The sequence below is a fragment of the Oncorhynchus gorbuscha genome, linkage group LG24 (assembly GCF_021184085.1).
Source record: "Oncorhynchus gorbuscha isolate QuinsamMale2020 ecotype Even-year linkage group LG24, OgorEven_v1.0, whole genome shotgun sequence".
Classification (NCBI taxonomy): domain Eukaryota; kingdom Metazoa; phylum Chordata; class Actinopteri; order Salmoniformes; family Salmonidae; genus Oncorhynchus; species Oncorhynchus gorbuscha.
In genome coordinates, this window is record NC_060196.1 from 28,163,674 (window position 1) to 28,185,221 (window position 21,548).

Sequence of the window (21,548 nt, forward strand, 5' to 3'; positions counted from 1 at the left end):
ACAGAGCTGCAGGTTGCGGTGGCGGAAGTGAACAGTCGTTACGAGGAGCTGGGAGAGGAACTGAAGGACCGACAGTCGCGCCAGGAGGCCTCTCTGGAGCTGAGGCAGAAGGCCAGGGAGAGCACCGAGGAGCTCAGCCGCTGGCTGGGAGACCGGGAGAACAGCCTGCACCTGGGCCAGACTGCCGCCTCCCCCTCCAAACCGGAGGTGGTACGCGCCCAGGCCCAGGAGAACAAGGTAAGCGTCTGGACTCGGGTCAAACCACTGTCAAAATTGGAGTGTATTATGCCTCTGTTAGTTGGTCATTAATGCTGCATTGGAAAATCAAAGTGTGATCTGACATAAACATATGGTACTTGTACCTTGTATTTTTATATCCAACGTACTGATATAGCTGTTCTTCTGTACTTTAGGCCTTACTGTCGGAGCTGGCAGAGCATTCTGGGAAGGTGAAGGAGCTGAAGAGCACCCTGGAGAAGCTGATAGCAGACAACCCAGACTCCCCAGAGGCAGACACCTGGAGAGAACAAATGAAGGAGATCGGTGAGTGGTACTGGAATGGATGAATAGGGTCAGACATTTTGAATAGTTATGGGGTAAGGGACACATTTTAACGTAAGGAGCCAGCAGGCCTATGTCCTTTGCATGGGCATCTACACAGGACTTGGCCCTGAATCCCCCCAAAAATAGCCATTTTGAGGTTTGACTAAGCGGGGTGCATTTCAGAGGATAAGAAAATCAACACTGTGGGAAGACAGGCTAATATAGTAGTTATTTGAGATGTAATGATTTGCGTCAGTAAGGGTTATTAGAGCTTTTCACAACTTGAAAGGTAAAGAACACGTGATTTGGTTAAGATCAATATTAGGCAGCATGTGACTGGGATGCCGTTAACATCACCTTCAAATACTTGATATTTTTCCCCTGACTTGATTATAGCCCTGTGATGTGTAAGGTAGGAACACGGCAGAGCTCCTTTCGCCACACATTTCACACAGGGCTTTATTTCAAAGCCGTGTGGATCCAAGACTCACTCTCTCTGCTGGATGCCCAGTGCGTGAGTCATGAGGAAAGAGAAAAATTGCTTATTTCTCAGCGCCGTGTGTGTCAAATCAAAATGTCATTTGACACGTGTGCCGAATACAACTGGCGTCGACTCTACCGCGAAATGCTTGCTTACGAACCCTTCCCAGCGACGCATAGTTGAAAGATGATAATAATACAAATGAAATGGTAACCAGAGGAGTAAAATGCACAAGAATGGAGCTATATACAGGAGGTGTGTGTGCAAGTCAAAATAATTGGTCTCCACTGTGATACAAATTGTCCTTCATACTGTTTCTATTGTGGTTTTTCAGCTTTGGGAATGTCACTCATGGAACCCATCAGGTTCACTGTTGTTAATGGTCCTCCACTAGTTTGTTAGTGTCATTTTTCTTATAGATGTATAAGCAATAGTTGCTATTGTTTTTCACTCCAACGTTCACTTCCTATTTACTTAAGACTCCCGCTGGGCAAAGGCCAATGAGGCGGCGGTACAGAGGCAGGTGGAACTGGAGACCTGTGCTGATAGGCTGGGCAGCTTTGCCACAGCAGCCAGTCAGTTGGGGCCGTGGCTCAAAGAGAAGGAGCTGATGATGAGTGTGCTGGGACCCCTGAGCATCGACCCTAACATGTTGAACACCCAGAATCAACAAGTGCAGGTACATGGAGGATGTTAACTGTGTTGAACACATGCAAAATAATGAATACGAATGTCACAATAGATTGTTCACAACTTGCTAATCCTGTTCTTGAATCTGCATAAACCAATACCAACCGCATTCTGATGAATTACTGATCAATTGCACTAGCCAAAATGTAGAATTGATTCCTCGTTGATGGATGATGTTCTGACCCCCGTTCTTTCCCTTCCCTTCCCTCCGTCCTCCATAGTTCATGCTGCGTGAGTTTGACACCCGCCGGCCCCAGTTCGACCAACTCACCCAGGCGGCTGAGGGCATCCTTTCACCGTCTGGTGGCGACTCCTCCCCGCAGGATGCCAAGGACCTAGCGGAGGTCCGGTCCGAGCTGGGCTCCATCTCGCAGCAGTGGGACGACCTCACTCAACGTCTGTCCCGGCGCTCCGGGCACATCGGCCAGGCCCAGGGCACCAGCGAGCGATACCAGGCCCTGCTGAAGAACCTCTCGGTCAACGTGGGGGCGCTAGGGGAGCGGCTGGACGGCCAAGCCTCGCTCAGTGCTCAGCCCGAGGCCCTGAAACGACGTCTGCAGGAGACAGGCGAGATCCGATCTGAGCTGGAGCAGAGGAGAGAGGAGCTGGGCGAGGCAGAGAAGCTGTGCGGCGAGCTGAGTGCCATTGTGGTTGAACCTTACCTGAGAGATGAGCTGAAGAAGAGGCTGGAGAGCGTGAGTGGCCCGCTGAGGAGTCTGGAGGAGAGGGCTGGTGAGTCATTCTGTCTTGTCTATGGTATTCATCTTAATTATGTTTGTATGAATCTCTGTTGGCTTCAGTAGTATTTGTATGTGAAGGGGAAGGGTATGATTTTGGGTGGGATTTGGTCTCATTGTGGCTAGTTGTCAAGGTTTTCAATCCAGCGCTCTCACCTCTCTCAGTTTTAGGTTGAATGTTCTTCATCAAAACATCTGTAAATGAATAGCATTAAAATCCCCTGTCCTCTCTCTTTCCCACAGCGGACGGTCTATCCCAGCTCCAAGCCGCTCTCTCCAGCACCCAGCAGTTCCAGCAGATGTTCGAGGAGCTGCGGAGCTGGCTGGACAACCAGAGTGGTCAAAGAGACTCTACCGCCGACTCCCTCCCCTGCCAGCCCGAGGCTATCCGGACCCTGCTTGCCCAGCAAGACGAGCTTCATCGCGGGGTGGCCAGCCAACGTGGCCCCTACGAGCTCATCCAGGCCGAGGGGGCCTCCCTGCTTGCCTCGCTACCTGCCGGCGGTGAAGAACAATCAGCCTTACTGTCCCGGCTTACCGCCTTACGCCAGGACTGGGATGAGCTCAACCAGTGCATCACGGAACGCCAGAACCGGCTGAAATCCGCCCTGACCAAGGCCGAGAGTTATCAGCAGCACTGCGCCGAACTCACACCCTGGGTGGTGGAGTGCGAGGAGCGGGAGGCTGACATCCAGCTCTCACTAGACCCTGCGGCCCTGGATGAGGCTTTGCAGAAGGCCAGACAGCTGGGGTTGGATCTAGAGCGCCGACGCCCCCTCCTGGAGGCTTTAAACATTGCGGCCGACCAACTCCTGGAACACTGCCGCGTTGGAGAGGAAGACGTACGCGACGAAAAAGCCCAACTAAACCGTAGAGTCGACGGACTGGCAGAAAACCTCCAAAACCGTGCTTCCCAACTGGAAGAGCTAGCGGGTCGACTTAAAGAGTTTGAGGACGGGCGGCAGGCGGTAGAGAGGAGGCTGGAGGCAGCGCGGCATCAGATCGAGGTGCAGGAGGCGCTGGGCCCACAGGCGTGCAGCAACAAGAGCCTGGAGCGGCTGAGGAGCCAGCAGGAGACGCTGCAGTCGCTGCAGCCACAGGTGGCCTACCTGAGGGATCTGGCCCAGGGGCTGGTGCAGGACGCACCCCACACAGCAGGGGGCGGCGGAGGAGGAGAGGGAGGACAGAGTCTGGAGCAGCAGGCCCGAGACACGGACAGAGAGTTTGGAGACGTCAGCGAAAAGGTGAGAAGACCTGTGAGGAATTTAGTATACAGTGTATTTCATGTATAAACAGTATAAATATTTCATAGACACGCCGATGAAAGATGGAGGCCAACATTCTGTTCAATAGGAGAATGTCCCAAAAAAGTGTCGTTTTCAAAAATATGAAACACTAAAATAAAATGGAGGTGTCACAATACTCTTCAACAGCCTTTTCTCTTTTGAAACCATTTGTTTGGTGTTGTTGGATCAATTTTACATATCCTTTACAATTACATTAGTGGACAAATGAGGAAAGGAGACAAGGAAAGAAAGCCATTTATGAGTATTGTAACGCAGCCAATCTATTCACCCTGGAGTGTGACTGATACAAAGGAGGAGCCAATTTTAGCAAGGGTCATTGTGTGCGAGGGTGTCAGAGTGTGTGTGTGTGAGAGAACAGAACGTCTTTTTTAGCTGAATGAGGAGTTCCAGTGATCTTGTATGGTCATTGTACAGCTCGAACGCTTCAGGCCATCTAATCACCATACTGAAATGTAAACCAACGAGTCAAGAGCATTGTACTGTATATTGATATGTATAGTTACCAAATGTGCCACATATAGTTACTTACAGACTGGTTTCACTTACAAATCAATACGGTATTTCATCAGATGCATGGTAAGGAGATATTACATTTGACCATTATTGATTAGATAAATGTCTCTTAACTCTCTTGCTAATGAGACAAAAAGTGAGTCATCAAAACCGAGATAAAATGCTGACTCATGTATCCTAGTTAATTGTATTTGTCCCTGTATTTATATCATATCGTTACATCAGCAAGGCACCATGCCACTTCCAACTTGCTAACATTATTAACTCTCTCTCCCTTCCTTCCCACCTTTCTCTCTCTCCCCTTTCCGCTCAAGATTGAAAAGTGCTGTTCCACCCTGGAGTCCCGTCTCCAGGGCGTGGGCGAGGTCCAGTCCTCGGTGCGCGACCTCTTCTCCCACCTGGCTGACCTGGACGACGAGCTAGACTCGCTGAGCCCCGTGGGGCGCGACGCCGACTCGCTTGCCTCGCAGGCAGATGCTGTCCACGCCTTCTTAGCTCGCCTGGCCACGTTGAGGTCGGAGCTCGAAGGTCACGGAGGCGACTGCACCGACATGCTCCGGCGCGAGGGGTCATCTCCCGATCTCCTCGCCCTGAGGAGAGAGACTGAGGCCCTGAGCCGCCAGGCTGGGAAGCTGTCCGAAAGGGGCCAGGCCAGAATGGGACAGATCGAGGTGGCTGCCGAGAAGGTGGCAGAGTTCTACGCGAAGGTGGCGGAGCTGCAAGGGCTGCTGGGACGGGCCGAGGAGGGGCTGAACGCGCAGGGCGTGGTGGGGACAGAGGTAGAGACCATCAAGCAGCAGCTGCATGAGTTCAAGGTAAGAACTAGTATGATGTTTATTGTTGTGAATGTGCAACTACTGTCATGGAAATGGAATGACGAGAATGGACGTCAATGTTCCGTGATGGGTGGGCCGGCGGCCATTTTGACTCTTTACACAGGCCTGGAAGTAATTATCTTTCTATGGTTACCCTATTGTAATATATTTTTGTGTCGTCTTGTGCTCTTCAGAGCTATGTAAGTTGGGTAGAGCCAGCTATGGTAGTACAGCCTCCGAGGCGAGAGCTTGGCATACATTTTTGGTGACTGCCTCAATGAACAGCCTTCTAAATATTCATGTGATTCCTCAGAGAATGGAAATCGAAGTTTCTAGCCACAACGCCAGTATTATCTAGCCACAAGCCACCCTTTGGGAAATATTGCATTAACGACTTATTAGATATTAGAACCAGTACGGGAATGGGTATTGTGAAGCTATAGTTATTTCTTTGGTTTGAATTATATTCAGCAAATATTGTGCATAGAATTCTAACTGACATTTTATGTTATTGCACAGTGGCCATTTTGTTAGAACCTCTCAGCTGGTGCTTGACTCTGACCTGTAAAAGTATTAGTGTCTTATTGAAATAAGCAATTGATTAACACAGATCCTTTTTGAAAGCCTTTAGTTAAGAGTCATTTCTTGGGAGAGTTTTTAGAGGAAAGTATTTGACCTTTCTTGGTAGTTGAACTTTTGTGTAGTAAGCCTCATCTCCTAGCGCAGATGCTTTGAGTTCTTGTCTCTCTCTGTCTGGGACTATGTCTACAGCATGACGTGTGTGTACTGTGGCATCCTCTCTTCTACAAATCAACACCAGCTTCAACTTTGCTGTCGCACTACTTTCCTTCCCTTCATGCTCGTATTGGCACTTGATCAAACAGGATTTTGCTCGGGCGACGCTTCTTTCATAACGCCGTTCCTACTGTGGGCTGTGTGGACGGTGTTGTGATGGAGTGTGTGACCCCTCCTGACTCGAGTCGTTCCGCTGGCTCCGAGCTCTATTTATAGAACCGTTTGGGGGGGGGGGGGGGATCTCACAAGAGGGGGTATGGGGACTAAGGAGGTATGTGTTATAGATGTTACCTTGAGCCTACATGCAAGGAAGGAGGGATATGATCCAGTTGATCATGGCTGAGGGTATGACACGGAGGTCTAGAGCCAGGTAGAGAGGAGAGTTTAGTCACGCCAGCACTGCACAACTTCTGACGCATTTTATTTATGGGACGCCGTTTGGGTCTTTGCGTGTCAAAACAAGATGCACGTAGAAAAACACCTTGACGTGTCAAATAAGCTTGTTGACCAATCAGGACTTAATAAGACTGCACGTGGCATACTACTTTAACACCTTCAGAAATGTTTTATGTAGTTATTACACATTGATTACACTCACTCGTGTTTCATTTGTCACAACGATTCATTAGATACGAATGTAATGACGATGGTAAAGTTGTCTCGCTCACCTGCCCTTCCCCAAGCTCTGGACAGTGCTGGTCATTTTAAAAAAGCTAGCTAGCTGATGGATGCAAACAATGTTCTTCCCCAAAAACATAGCAAAACGACATAACCAGCTAACTACAGCTACTGAAACCGATTTAACTATCTAGCTAGGTGTCGTTCAAAATACCCCTAATTTATAAGACAGTTTTTATTTGATTAATGGTGGTCGGACCCATCTATGTGAAGCTAGTCACAATAAGGATAAGCCACAATAGTGGAATGTTGTGGTTAGCCTTCGAAATGAACGTATGTCATTGAAAGTGATGCAAATGAATTATGCCATAGTTGAATAGATCATGCTAAACGAGGTTGGAATGTTATATAAAATCAACAAAATACAATTTCTGAATTTGACAAAAATCTGTTGAAATCACACTGGATGTATTAGACTTTAGAATGGCATTGGGGGCATACTTATTTCACTGTACAACCTTACCCCGTGTCATTGATCCACAATCCATAGGTATCAGTCTACTCAGTGATACCTAGAGAACGTTAGTGTCGTATCTCTTATAGCGGGACTCTGAAACCACTGTGAATTGAGCAACATGTTATTGTACCAGTCCCCTACTATGTGTATTGAACACTATTCCAGAGGGAAAACAATACTGCGTGGATGTTTTGGAGTCTGAGAACTGAGGACTTTAGGAATAAAGTACTTGGGTACTGAGTAGACTGATACCCCATTTCGTTGATCCCCAAGCCTTCAACGTCAACACACACAATAGGCTGACTGGGGAGGTGATTTCAGTCAGTCCCACGATAACAGCTAATCGCTAATATTTGCATATACTCTTCACAGTTGTGTTCTGCGCGTGTAACCGAGTTGACCGATAAACCATTTCGATTTTCCACATTCCAATCTTGTTTAACATTTATCTAGTCTAAATATGGCATGATTCCACCAATTTGAACCTTCTGCGTCACTTTAAAGGGACTTTTATTTGAAGGCCAACTGCAAATTCTGTTGCAAATTCTATTGTGGCTAGCTTCACAACACATAACCAAGCCTCACTAACCAGATGACGCTAGCTGGCTGTTTATAACGTTAGCTTTGGGTAACAGGGTTAAGTAGCTTGCTAATAGATCAATTTCAATCGGCAAACAAGGGTCTACCTAGCTAATATTAACTCACAAGGATCCTGAAATCATTGCTTAGAATATTTAAAATTACAGCAGTTTCTACTGGTCATTGTTTTCAGGCTGGTTGCTTTGGCGCTAGCTAGCTACCCCAGAAGTTGCTAATAACATCGATCAAAGATATTTACACATTTTTTTATGCTGCTCGTTTAAACTTTGATCTTATTTCAAATGCTTACACAAACGTTTTTCCCATTCGGTCAAACAAGTAATGCCTTATTACCAACGCGGTATTGTAAAACACATCGTTCGTGGCCGGTGTGTGTTTGTTTGCTGTCTTTTTGTAACGTTACAACTTTGACTGCTACCGATTTAAAACATGCATTTCACCTTTATTTAACCAGGTAGTCTAGTTGAGAACAAGTTCTCATTTACAACTGCAACCTGGCGAAGATAAAGCACAGCAGCTGGACACATACAACAACAGAGTTACACATGGAATAAATAAACATACAGTCAATAACCCAGTAGAAGAAGAAAACAAAAAAAGCCTTATACAGTGAATGCAAATGAGGTAAGATAAGGGAGGTAAGGCAATAAATAGGCCATGGTGGCGAAGTAATTACAATATAGCAATTAAACACTGGAATGGCAGATGTGCAGAAGACGAATGTGCAAATGGAGATACTGGGGTGCAAATGAGCAAATTAAATAAATACAGTATGTCGATGAGATGCAGTGATCTGTGAGCTGCTCTGACAGCTGGTGAGGGAGGTAAGAGTCTACAGCTTCAGTGATTTTTGCAGTTTGTTCCAGTCATTGGCAGCAGAGAACTGGAAGGAAAGGCGGCCAAAGGAGGAATTGGCTTTGGGGGTGAACAGCGAGATAAATTTGCAGGAGTGTGTGCTACGTGTGGGTGCTGCTATGGTGACCAGTGAGCTGAGATAAGGCGGGGCTTTACCTAGCAGAGACTTGTTGATGACCTGGAGCCAGTGGGTTTGGCAACGAGTATGAAGCGAGGGCCAGCCAACGAGAGCATACAGGTCGCAGTGGTGGGTAGTATATGGGGCTTTGGTGACAAAATGGATGGCACTGTGATAGACTGCATCCAATTTGTTGAGTAGGGTTTTGGAGGCTGGCACATGTTCTAAGTCAGAACCATCCAGAGTAGTGATGCTGGATGGGCGGGCAGGTGCTGGCAGTGATCGGTTGAAGAGCATGCATTTACTTTTACTTGCATTTTAGAGCAGTTGGAGGCCACGTAAGGAGTGTTGGATGGCATTGAAGCTCGTCTGGAGGTTAGTTAACACAGTTTCCAGAGGAGGGCAAGAAGTATACAGAATGGTGTCGTCTGCGTAGAGATGGATCAGAGAATCACAAGCAAGAGCAACATCATTGATGTATACAGAGAAGAGAGTTGGCCCAATAATTTAACCCTGTGGCAACCCCACAGAGACTGCCAGAGGTCTGGACAACAGGCCCTCCGATTTGACACACTGAACTCTATCAGAGAAGTAGTTGGTGAACTAGGCAAGGCAATCATTTGAGAAGCCAAGGCTGTTGAGTCTGCCAATAAGAATGTGGTGATTGACAGAGTCGAAAGCCTTGGCGAGGTCAATGAATACGGCTGCACAGTAATGTCTCTTATTGAAGGCGGTTATGATATCTTTTAGGACTTTAAACGTGGCTGAGGTGCACCCGTGACCAGCTCTGAAACCAGATTGCAATGCAGAGAAGGTACGGTGGGATTAAAAATGGTCGGTGATCTGTTTGTTAACTTGGCTTTCGAAGACCTTAGAAAGGCAGGGTAGGATAGATATTGGTCTGTAGCAATTTGGGTGTAGAGTGTCTCCCCCTTTGAAGAGGGGGATGACCGCGGCAGCTTTTCAATCTTTGGGGATCTCAGACAATACGAAAGAGGTTGAACAAGCTAATAATAGGGGTTGCAACAATTTCGGCGGATAATTTTAGGAAGAGAGGGTCCAGATTGTCTAGCCCGGCTGATTTGTAGGGGTCCAGATTTAGCAGCTCTTTCAGACCATCAGCTATCTGGATTTGGGAGAAGGAGAAATGGGGAGGCTTGGGCAAGTTGCAGTGAGGGGTGCAGGGCTGTTGACAGGGGTAGGGGTAGCCAGGTGGAAAGCATGGCCAGCCGTAGAAAAATGCTTATTGAAATTCTCAATTATCGTGGATTTATCGGTGGTGACAGTGTTTCCAAGCCTCAGTGCAGTGGGCAGCTGGGAGGAGGTGCTCCTGTTCTCCATGGACTTTACAGTGTCGCGCAACTTTTTGGAGTTAGTGCTACAGGATGCAAATTTATGTTTGAAAAAGAAAGCCTTTGCTTTCCTAACTGCCTGTGTATATTGGTTCCTAACTTCCTTGAAAAGTTGCATGTCGTGGGGGCTGTTTGATGCTGGTGCAGTGCGCCACAGGATGTTGTTTTTGTGCTAGTCAAGGGCAGTCAGGTCTGGAGTGAACCAAGGGCTATATCTGTTCCTGGTTTAACATTTTTTTGAATGGGGCCATGCTTATTTAAGATGGTGTGGAAAGCACTTTTAAAGAATAACCAGGCATCCTCTACTGAGGGAATGAGGTCAATATCCTTCCAGGATACCCGGACCAGGTCGATTAGAAAGGCCTGCTCACAGAAGTGTTTTAGGGAGCGTTTGACAGTGATGAGGGGTGGTCGTTTGACCGCGGACCCATTACGGATGCATGCAATGAGGCAGTGATCGCTGAGATCCTGGTTGAAGCGGGCAGAGTATTTGGAGGGCAGGTTGGTCAGGATGATATCTATTAGGGTGCCCGTATTTACAGATTTGGTGTCGTACCTGGTAGGTTCATTGATCATTTGTGTGAGATTGAGAGCATCAAGCTTAGATTGTAGGAAGGCCGGGGTGTTAAGCATGTCTCAGTTTAGGTCACCTAACAGCACGAGCTCTGAAGATAGGGGGGCAGTCAATTCACATATGGTGTCCAGGGCACACCTGGGGGCAGAGGGTGGTCTATAGCAAGCGGCAACGGTAAGAGACTTCTTTCTGGAGAGGTGTATTTTTAAAAGTAGAAGCTCAAATTGTTTGGGCACAGACCTGGCTAGTAGTAGGACAGAACTCTGCATATTGTCTCTAGAAATGGCATTTAAACCAGGTGCTGTCACTGTGTGTGTGGGAGATGGAACAAAATAGTTAACTAAGGTGTATTGAGCAGTGCCAGAGGCTCTACAGTGAAATAAAGCAGTAGTTACTAACCAAAACAGCAATGGGCAAGGCATATTGACGTAAGGGAAAGGCATGCGTAGCCGGGTGAGCATTGGAGTCCAGTGCGTGGCTTCAGGCAGCTAGCAGGCCGGGGCTAGCAAGCTAACAGCAGGGCCTTAGAGGGACGATGCGACAGAGGAAAGTCTGTTGTGGCCCCCTCGTGCTGTTTCATCGGCGGACGGTTCAGCAGGGCTCTGTGTGGTAAAACCAGGCCAATTGGCAAAATAGGTATCGTGACCAAAGAGTTTGTCCGATGGGCATCTTTAAACTAACAGTCCGATGTGCTCTAGATAGCTAGCGGGTGGTGGTGGCGCTTGTCCTGTACGTGAAAATTTAGCACACAACACATTCTATAATATAATTGTATTATTTGATGTGTATATTTTCCCCCCATTTTATTTATATTTAACCTTTATTTAACTCGGCGAGTCAGTTCAGAACAAATTATTTACAATGACGGCCAACCAAAAGGCCTCCTGCGGGGACGGGGGCTGGGATTAAAAATATAGGACAAAACACACATCACGACATTAAACAAGAAGGACACCGCAACACTATCTTAAGAGAGACTTAAGACAACAACATAGCTTTGCAGCAACACATGAAAACACAGCATGGTAGCAACACAACATGACAACAACATGGTAGCAGCACAAAACATGATACAAACATTATTGGGCACAGCACAAAGGGCAAGGAGGTAGAGAAAACAAAACATCACGCGAAGCAGCCACAACTGTCAGTAAGAGTGTCCATGATTGAGTGTTTTAATGAAGAGATGTGGCGATAAAACGGTCCAGTTTGAGTGGGGTTTTTTTTGTAGCTCGTTCCAGTCGCTAGCTGCAGCGAACTGATCCAGGGATGTGTGTGCTTTGTGGACCTAATGTGCAGAACGAGTCAATCCTGTCTAAAACGTTGTTATAAGGTTCCCTCAACCCCCCTCCCGACCCCCTAGCACGCCGGCGCCAGCCCTTGGAACGCGTTAGGGCCTGTCACCACCGTGATGGACGCCGGGCTAAATTTGATACCAAAGCGAATCGCACACCATACGTTAATTTTTTTATTTTTTCAAGCTATCGTCTTCACTGTCTACGGGAGATACTAGGCTAGTTAACCCAGCCAACAATAATTAGCCTACTCCCTCCCCCCTCTACTGTAGAACATTCCATAGGAATTTGCTGTGTCTTGCTGAATAGGAGAACAGCGACAGGGCCTCTCCATTGTATTACTACTTTCCATTGGTTTCCATTCATTGTGAAATGTTAAATGAGATTTCATGAGTACTGTACAACACAGACAGTTCATTCTGGCTGAGGCCATTACTATGAATTCTATGTTTTTTCAGCCCCTGAGCTTTATGTTACATCCTCTGCACTAGAAGTACTGGTAAGCGAGTAAGTTTGCATCCCCCGCCTTCCTGTTTATTGATGACTAGTTTACAGTAGCTCCCTAAACTGGGGACATTTTTAACGTAGATTGTGTTTATGATTGGTTATGTTGTCATAACATAAATCAATTGATAATTATATACATGTTACACTGTAAGATGAGCCTTATTTGTATCTGATTGGAGGTGTGTTGCTGGACTTACTGGACAGTGGTTTCTGATTTGGTTCAGCTGGTGTCTTAGTGTGGAAGGATACTAGACAGGTTTTTTTTTTCTCTGAGTTTGCTTTCTCTTTCTTCCTCTCTGTCCTGTCTCTTATTCTGTTCTCTTGATTTATCGACGCTTAATATTGTGGTTGGCCACGACAACTCTCTCTCTCTCGCTCTCTCCCCCTCCCTTTCTTTCCCCCTTCTTAATGAGAGAAAGCCGGATGGATGTGTGGCAGAAGACGAGCAGAACAGAGGAGATAAAGAGGTAGAGGGGGAAAGAGGAGAAAGAGCTGTGAGTCGCTGAGGGAGAGAGAGACAGGTAGGAAAAGAGAAGGGAGACGGCTTAATGGAATGTGTATGGGGGGGTTAAAGAGAGAGAGAGCAAGAAAGTGGGGGTGGGTGAGAGGTAGAAAAAGAGAGGGGCAGACGGGGACGAGCAAGACTTCCCTTTGCATAAGATCCTCTTTCGTTCACTCAGGAAGCCCACTTGCCCCCCTTCCTTCCTTCTCCCCCTCTATGTGCCCTCTCTCCTCTGGGCTGTAATGGATTCCACCCAGGTCATTTCAAGCCTAAACATGCCTGTCTGCCCTGGAAGCAGACTAGCCTGACTGCCCCACCATCCCATCCCCCCACCAGACCCCAGTTTAGAAAGAAAAAAAGAAAAAAGCCCAATCCACAGAGATGATGTCATAATGCTTGAGATTTGTGTGTGTAAAAAAGAGGGGGGGGGTGTGTATTGTCAGATTAGCGAAATTGTATTGTTGAGCTATTGAACACTGATCTCATTGAGGCATGAAGTGAGGGAGGAAGGGATGAGAGAAAGAGTTAGGAGAAGGAGGATAGGGAGATGTTTTAAATGGCCTGTGACATTACCAGTCTCTCTCCATGTTCGGGCAAGTCAGTTTGTTTATCAAGTATGTTTTTATAGACCGCCATACTATCTGCAGACGTGCTCTTATGTGATCAGCAGAATTCACGTGTGTATTTAGGGATGCTTTGTGTGCCAATGAGGTGTGTGTGTGTTAGAGGGAGGGTGTGTGTGGTGGGTGGGGAGACAGCTGAGATTCCGGATACGCCCCCGAAAAGACTGGAATTAGAAACATCCTCTGACACACACACACACTCTCCAGGGTGTGGCTCTACTGTATGTCCCCTAGCTCCAGAGCAGCTGACATAGTCTATGGGTTGGGACAGGGACGAGTTGAGGGGTGTTGTGAAACTTTTAAGTCTCCTGCTACAAATGGGAATTCCTGTGTAGGACTGATAAGGGGGACAAGGGTGACGGGTGAGGAAAGCATTCCCTTAAATGCTGCTTCCTCGCTCTCCACTCTCCCGTCTGCGTAGGCCCATGTCCTGGGTTCAAATACTATTTAAAATCGTCAAATACTTTAGAACGTTTGCTTTAGCCTGCCTGGAGTGCCAAGTGGGCAGGGTTTGGGACTTTTGGGACTATCCTATTGGTTGAGTGCAACAGGCAAGCTCATTCCAGCCCAGCTAAAGTATTTGAAATGATTTTGAATAGTATTTGAACCCAGGCGTGATGGAGACGTCCTTCCCATATGAATAGTATTTGAACCCAGGCGTGATGGAGACGTCCCTCCAACCAAGTCCTCAGAGACAGTAAGGGACATTGGGGTTGTCTTGCTGATTAGGGATTACGGGGTAGCTGATGTAGCGCGTGTGCACGCTTCGGGTAGGAGTGGCCCCTAGGCACTGATCTCGGATCAGCTTACAACTCCCTCAAGTCTTGTTACTCACCCATCACTTAATCATTAGCGGGGGAAACCCTATTGTGAAGCTCTCTTTTTCCTAAAGATTCTTTGATGGTTGGTTTACATTGAAAGCGACATGGCCTACTGGTAATATGATGTCGTGTTGATTAGGTGTTCCAGTAGATCTTCCATGTGACTTACATAGCTACTATACTCATTTATCATCTTCAAAGACCTGGCCCAATTGTGTGGGTCTACACTTTCGGTTTATTTATTTAGCTCATTTTGTTCCTGAGCTCTTTGGTCCATTTTCGTCTTTGTTTATTTTCTGTTCTTGGGGGTTGATTGGATCAGGCTAACCCAATTTTCACTAATCATATGAGCTGATTTTCAAATGGACCCTTACTGTACCCTACTGACTGTCCCGATTTGACAACACACTGTGTGTGTGTGTTGATTATTCCTCTCTCCCTGCTCTCAGGATCCTATATCGTCTCAGCTGTTGTGAATTAGACGGGCATGCCACAGCTTATCTCCCCTCTCCCCTTATCGGGTACCATCCTCTGTTACCAGACCAACCATAACAGATACACTGCTTCTTTACATAAACTACACGACTAAGAATAATGTCAAATGAAGAAGCACAATAATAAACTTAGAAGAAGAGAAAGGGGGTGTGCTTTGTGTGCCTGTCTATTTTATTTTTTACAGAAACTGGGACAAAGCAGGAATGTGACCTCTATTTGGCCAGGATTAGGATATGGAAAAAACCTTATCATTCACATATGGGCTCCATATCCATTCCAGATCCTGCCTAATAATGCGTAACACGGTTGTTTAAAAAAAAAAAAAATAATCTTAAGAACAATATGTTAGTCTTTCAGGTATGAAGGTGTGAGTTCTTTGTTTTTCGGGAACCGTTTGTGCCTACTGGCCACACATGACTGCAGCTAAAGAATCTGTAACACCTGCAAGTATTGTACCACCAGTGTGAATTTGATTGACAAGCCTGTTATTCACCAAATGTACTGTACTGGGGCAGGATGGTTGAAGTTGCCGGATGGGTTGCCATGCGTCTCTTTGTGTCTGGGGGGGGGGGGACTGGGAGAACAATAGCCTCATTGAGCAGCTCAGGTAAAACTCTCCTAGTCAATAATAAAAACTGCTGCTCAGACAGAGAAGGAGAGCACTTCCTCGCTGCCTGGATACGAGTGGGAGAAGGGTAGAGGGTAAATGGGGGGAGGGAGAAAAAGACGAAGTCATGGCGAGACATTACATGAAATGACTTGTTTAAAAACCTGAAATATGGATGCATGAGACATGGATTGAGTTCTGTTGAGAGAAAGGAAGGGGGGGAAGTAGAGGTGGACAAACAAAAGAAGAGGGTACACGTTTAATTTCTACAAGAGTACTCTTGTGAGCAAACCCTCCACAGCAAACCCTCCACAGCAAACCCTCCACAGCAAAGTCAATACTGTCAGTATCCCATGCCTATGCACCCGCGTATATCATCAAACCGCTCTACTGACTTTGCGGAGACGGTCACAGGCCAACATTATTATATAAAGTCTAGAGACCCACAGCTTGACCTTTTGGCTGAGGGTTAAGCATGAATGGATTCCACTGCTTTGAGTCCCCAATGTGATTAACTCGCCGGGGGATTTTGGGGCCTGCTCCCCTCCCTCTTCCTGTCTGAGTCAGAACTGTGACTCCTTAACCAGGCGTGACAGGCCAAATGAACGGGGGATGAATGACAATTTAGAGGAGAGGAGTGGGGGATGGACAGAGACTGCAAGAGGGATCAAGGATGGAATGCTAAAATGATCAAATCCGACACACTCAAAATGGAGATGGCAGAGAGCGCATTTAAAAAATTTAAAAATAGCATTGATATATCTTTCCTGTGCATCCCTTGGTTTTCTTTCTATCCCTCACTCATTTATCTTCTCTGACTTTGCATCTCTCCTGGTAGCTGAGAGGCTGAGCAGAGGGGCGCAGCAATGACAGCTGCACCACAAATGACAGAGTGAGTGAGAGGTGGAGAGAGAGAAGAGGGGGGGGGTTAAAAAGAAAGAGTAGAGTATTTAGCGTGTTTGACATGCAGGCCACGGGCGGATCACAGCAACAGTTAGACGGGAGAGATGGGGGAGGGGGGGGGGCAGAGAGAGCAGGCATGCGTTGAGTTCACATTGGCTGCTGTCTCCGCCAGAGTTCTTTAAACAAACAGAGCAAATGAAAAAGGGAAGGGAGGATAAGAGAGAAGAACGAGTGGAGGAGAGGAGGAGGAACTGAACCACAACTGGCACTATATCAGGGATACAAGGACACAGTATAAGGAGGAAAACAAACTTGGTTAAAATCAATGTTTTGTCTAGACACTAGATGACTAACGGGGTGCTGTGTTGAAGCCACTGTGCCACCATCTTGGCACCCCACCCCACCGTTGTAAAAAAATATTTTGGAGGCTATGGAAATGCTTCTTTTTTCACGTTTACATTTATTCTATTACAGACGCCTTAATGCATACTTAAACATTCTATATTGTGAGCTAAACATAAAATATATATATACAAATATTTTCCATAAAAGTAGAAGCTTTTCAAATGAACTAATGTTACTGTCCCCACAACAACAAAAATACTTAATGGAAAAATCCACCCAAAATCAGTCATTCCTATAATTTACAGTGTTACAATATTTTGAACAAATGTTTAATTTTTTCGTTGTAATAAGATTGGTGGCAACGTGAAAATCGCTGTGAAAACTGTTAGAGCTCAAGTCGATTACAAAATCCGCAATGCTCTCTATATCAGCATGTGAATTAGCTCGTTTTTTTTAATTCATATTTTTTTAGGGGTTGATCAGCTTTAATATTGCAGATTGTAGCTTCAACCAATGTAATTGTCTGCATATTTTCCAATACCATATACATACATACATACATACATACATACATACATACATACATACATACATACATACATACATACATACATACATACATACATACATACATACATACATACATACATACATACATACATACATACATACATACATACATACATACATACATACATACATACATGCATACATACAGTGGGGTAAAAAAGTATTTAGTCAGCCACCAATTGTGCATGTTCTCCCACTTAAAAATATGAGAGGCCTGTAATTTTCATCATAGGTACACTTCAACTATGACAGACAAAATGAGAGAAAAAATCCAGAAAATCACATTGTAGGATTTTTAATGAATTTATTTGCAAATTATGGTGGAAAATAAGTATTTGGTCAATAACAAAAGTTATTGGCAATGACAGATGTCAAACGTTTTCTGTAAGTCTTCACAAGGTTTTCACACACTGTTGCTGGTATTTTGGCCCATTCCTCCATGCAGATCTCCTCTAGAGCAGTGATGTTTTGGGGCTGTTGCTGGGCAACACGGACTTTCAACTTCCTCCAAAGATTTTTTTATTGGGTTGAGATCTGGAGACTGGCTAGGCCACTCCAGGACCTTGAAATGCTTCTTACGAAGCCACTCCTTCATTGCCCGGGCGGTGTGTTTGGGATTATTGTCATGCTGAAAGACCCAACCACGTTTCATCTTCAATGCCCTTGCTGATGGAAGGAGGTTTTCACTCAAAATCTCACGATACATGGCCCCATTCATTCTTTCCTTTACACGGATCAGTCGTCCTGGTCCCTTTGCAGAAAAACAGCCCCAAAGCATGATGTTTCCACCCTCATGCTTCACAGTAGGTATGGATGCAACTCAGAATTCTTTGTCCTCCAAACACGACGAGTTGAGTTTTTACCAAAAAGTTATATTTTGGTTTCATCTGACCATATGACATTCTCCCAATCTTCCTCTGGATCATCCAAATGCTCTCTAGCAAACTTCAGACGGGCCTGGACATGTACTGGCTTAAGCAGGGGGACACGTCTGGCACTGCAGGATTTGAGTTCCTGGCGGCGTAGTGTGTTACTGATGGTAGGCTTTGTTACTTTGGTCCCAGCTCTCTGCAGGTCATTCACTAGGTCCCCCTGTGTGGTTCTGTGATTTTTTCTCACCGTTCTTGTGATCATTTTGACCCCACGGGGTGAGATCTTGCGTGGAGCCCCAGATCGAGGGAGATTATCAGTGGTCTTGTATGTCTTCCATTTCCTAATAATTGCTCCCACCACAGCTGATTTCTTCAGACCAAGCTGCTTACCTATTGCAGATTCAGTCCTCCTAGCCTGGTGCAGGTCTACAATTTTGTTTCTGGTGTCTTTTGACAGCTCTTTGGTCTTGGCCATAGTGGAGTTTGGAGTGTGACTGTTTGAGGTTGTGGACAGATGTCTTTTATACTGATAACAAGTTCAAACAGGTGCCATTAATACAGGTAACAAGTGGAGGACAGAGAAGCTTCTTAAAGAAGAGGTTACAGGTCTGTGAGAGCCAGAACTCTTGTTTGTAGGTGACCAAATACTTATTTTCCACCATAATTTGCAAATTAATTAATTAAAAATCCTACAATGTGATTTTCTGGATTTTTTTTCTAATTTTGTCTGTCATAGTTTATGTACCTATGATGAAAATTACAGGCCTCTCTCATATTTTTAAGTGGGAGAACTTGCACAATTGGTGGCTGACTAAATACTTCTTTGCCCCACTGTACACACACACACACACACACACACACACACACACACACACACACACACACACCGTATCAGTCAAAAGTTGGGACACACCTACTTATTTAAGTGTTTTTCTTTCTTTATTTTTATTTTTTTCCACATTATAGAATAATAGTGAAGACAAACTATGAAATAACACATATGGAATCATGTAGTAACCAAAAAGCATAAAACAAATTAAAATAGATTTTAGATTCTTCAAAGTAGCCACCCTTTGCCTAGGTGACAGCTTTGCACACTCTTGGCATTCTCTCAACCAGCTTCACCTGAAATGCTTTTCCAACAGACTCTTCCACATATGCTGAGCACTTGTTGGCTGCTTTTCCTTCACTCTGCGGTCCAACTCATCCTAAACCATCTCAATTGGATTGAGTTTGGGTGATTGTGGAGGCCAGGACATGTGATGCAGCACTCCATCACTCTCCTTTTGGTTAAATAGCCTTTTTCAACACTTCCGGTTGAAAAACAAATGATACTCCCACTAAGCGCAAACCAGATGGGATGCAGTAGCCTAGTGGTTAGTGTTGGACGAGTAACCGAAAGGTTGCAAGATTGAATCCTCGAGCTGACAAGGTAAAAAGCTGTCGGTCTGCCCCTGAACAAGCAGTTAATCCACTGTTCCTAGGCCGTCATTGAAAATAAGAATTTGTTCTTAACTGACTTGCCTAGCTAAATTAAGGTAAAATTTAAAAATGCAGAATGCTGTGGTAGCCATGCTGGTTAAGTGTGCCTTGAATTCTAAATAAATCACTGATAGTGTCACCCCCACACCACCTCCTCCATGCTTCACGGTGGGAACCACACATGGGAAGACCATCTGTTCAGCTGCTCTGCCTCTCACAAAGACATGGCTGTTGAAACAAAAAATCTCAAATTTGGCCTCAACAGACCATAGGACAGATTTCCACTGCTCGTGTTTCTTGGCCCAAGCAAGTCTCTTCTTATTATTGGTGTCCTTTAGTAATCGTTTCTTTGCAGCACTTCGACCACGAAGGCAGTCTCCCCTGAACAGTTGATGTTGAGATGCGTTTGTTATTGAACTCCATTTCTGAGGCTGTTCAACTCTAATGAATTTATCCTCTGCAGCAGAGGTAACTCTAGGTCTTCTTTTCCTGTGGTGGTCCTCATGTGAGCCAGTTATATCGTAGCACTTGATAGTTTTTGTGACTGCACTTGAAGAAACTATCAAAGTAATTGAAATTTCCCAGATTGACTGACATTCATCTATTAAAATGATGATGGACTGTCATTTCTCTTTGCCTATTTGAGCTGTCCTTGCCATAATATGGACTTGGCCCTTCTGTATGCCACCCCTACCTTGTCACTTCACAACTGATTGGCTCAAACGCATTAAGAAATTCCACAAATTCACTTTTAACAAGGCACACCTGTTAATTGAAACACATTCCAGATGACTATCTCATGAAGCTGGTTGAGAGAATGCCAAGAGTGTGCAAAGCTGGCATCAAGGCAAAGGGTGGCTACTTTGAAGAATCTGAAATATATTTTGATTTGTTGAACACTTTTTTGGTTACTACATGATTCCATTTGTGTTATTTCATAGTTTTGATGTCTTCACTATTATTCTACAATGTTAAAAATCATAGGTCATCATCCTTTAGGTGCCTTTTGGCAAACTCCAAGCGGGCTGTCATGTCCCTTTTATTTTGGAGTGGCTTCCATCTGGCCGCACTACCATGAAGGACTGATTGGTGGAGTGCTGCAGAGATGGTTGTCCTTCTGGAAGGCTTTCCCACCTCCACAGAGGAACCCTGGAGCTCTGTCAGAGTGGTCATCGGGTTCTTGGTCACCTCCTTGACCAAGGCCCTTCCTCCCCGATTGTTCAGTTTGGCCAGGCGGACAGCTCTTGTTGGTTCCATACTTCTTCCATTTAAGAATGATGGAGGCCACTGTGTCCTTGGGCACCTACAATGCTGACTAATTGTTTTGGTACCCTTCCCCAGATCTGTGCCTCGACACAATCCTGTCTCGGAGCTCTACGGACAATTCCTTTGACCTCATGGCTTGGTTTTTGCTCTGACATTTACTGTCAATTGTGGGACCTTAGACAGGTGGGTGCCTTTCCAAGTCATGTCCAATCAATTGAATTTACCCAAGGTGGACTCCAATCAAGTTGTAGAAACATCTCAAGGATGATCAATAGAAACAGGATGTACCTGAGCTCAATCTGAGTCTCATAGGAAAGGGTCTGAATACTTATGTAAATAAGGTAATTCAGTTTATTTGCAATACATTTGCAAACATTTTTAAAAACCTGTTTTCATTTTGTCTTTGAGGTATCGTGTGTAGGTTGAGGATTTTATTTGATCAATTTTAGAATTGGGCTGTAATATAACAAAGTGGAAAAGGTCAAGTGGTCTGAATACTTTCTGAATGCACTGTACGTACTGTTAACAAACACAATGTACTTTACATTGGTTTGTTTTTAATCCCGTCCTTCAGCTCCACTCAACCCCTCCCATCTACCTCTTAACCTCATCAGTTTTCTTCTATTTGACATATATTTTTCCGCTGTGATGTTTCGCAACAGTTCTGAACCTTCTCTGTTTTTACAGATTCTACAGATTGTAAATGAAACACCTTTTGCTGAGAATATTATTCTACTCTTGATCG

General features: G+C 45.4%; 1 protein-coding gene across 1 annotated transcript in view; it reads left to right on the top strand.

Annotated features, from left to right (window-relative positions):
* The window catches only part of LOC124013140 (microtubule-actin cross-linking factor 1-like), a 308,472-nt gene that overhangs the window by 222,127 nt on the left and 64,797 nt on the right, over positions 1-21,548 (top strand). Inside the window, 6 exon segments of the mRNA XM_046327332.1 lie at positions 1-237; positions 414-543; positions 1,504-1,703; positions 1,936-2,446; positions 2,695-3,695; positions 4,586-5,086. The exon segment at positions 1-237 is cut by the window's left edge and continues 5 nt beyond it. Coding sequence (XP_046183288.1) covers positions 1-237; positions 414-543; positions 1,504-1,703; positions 1,936-2,446; positions 2,695-3,695; positions 4,586-5,086 — 2,580 coding nt within the window.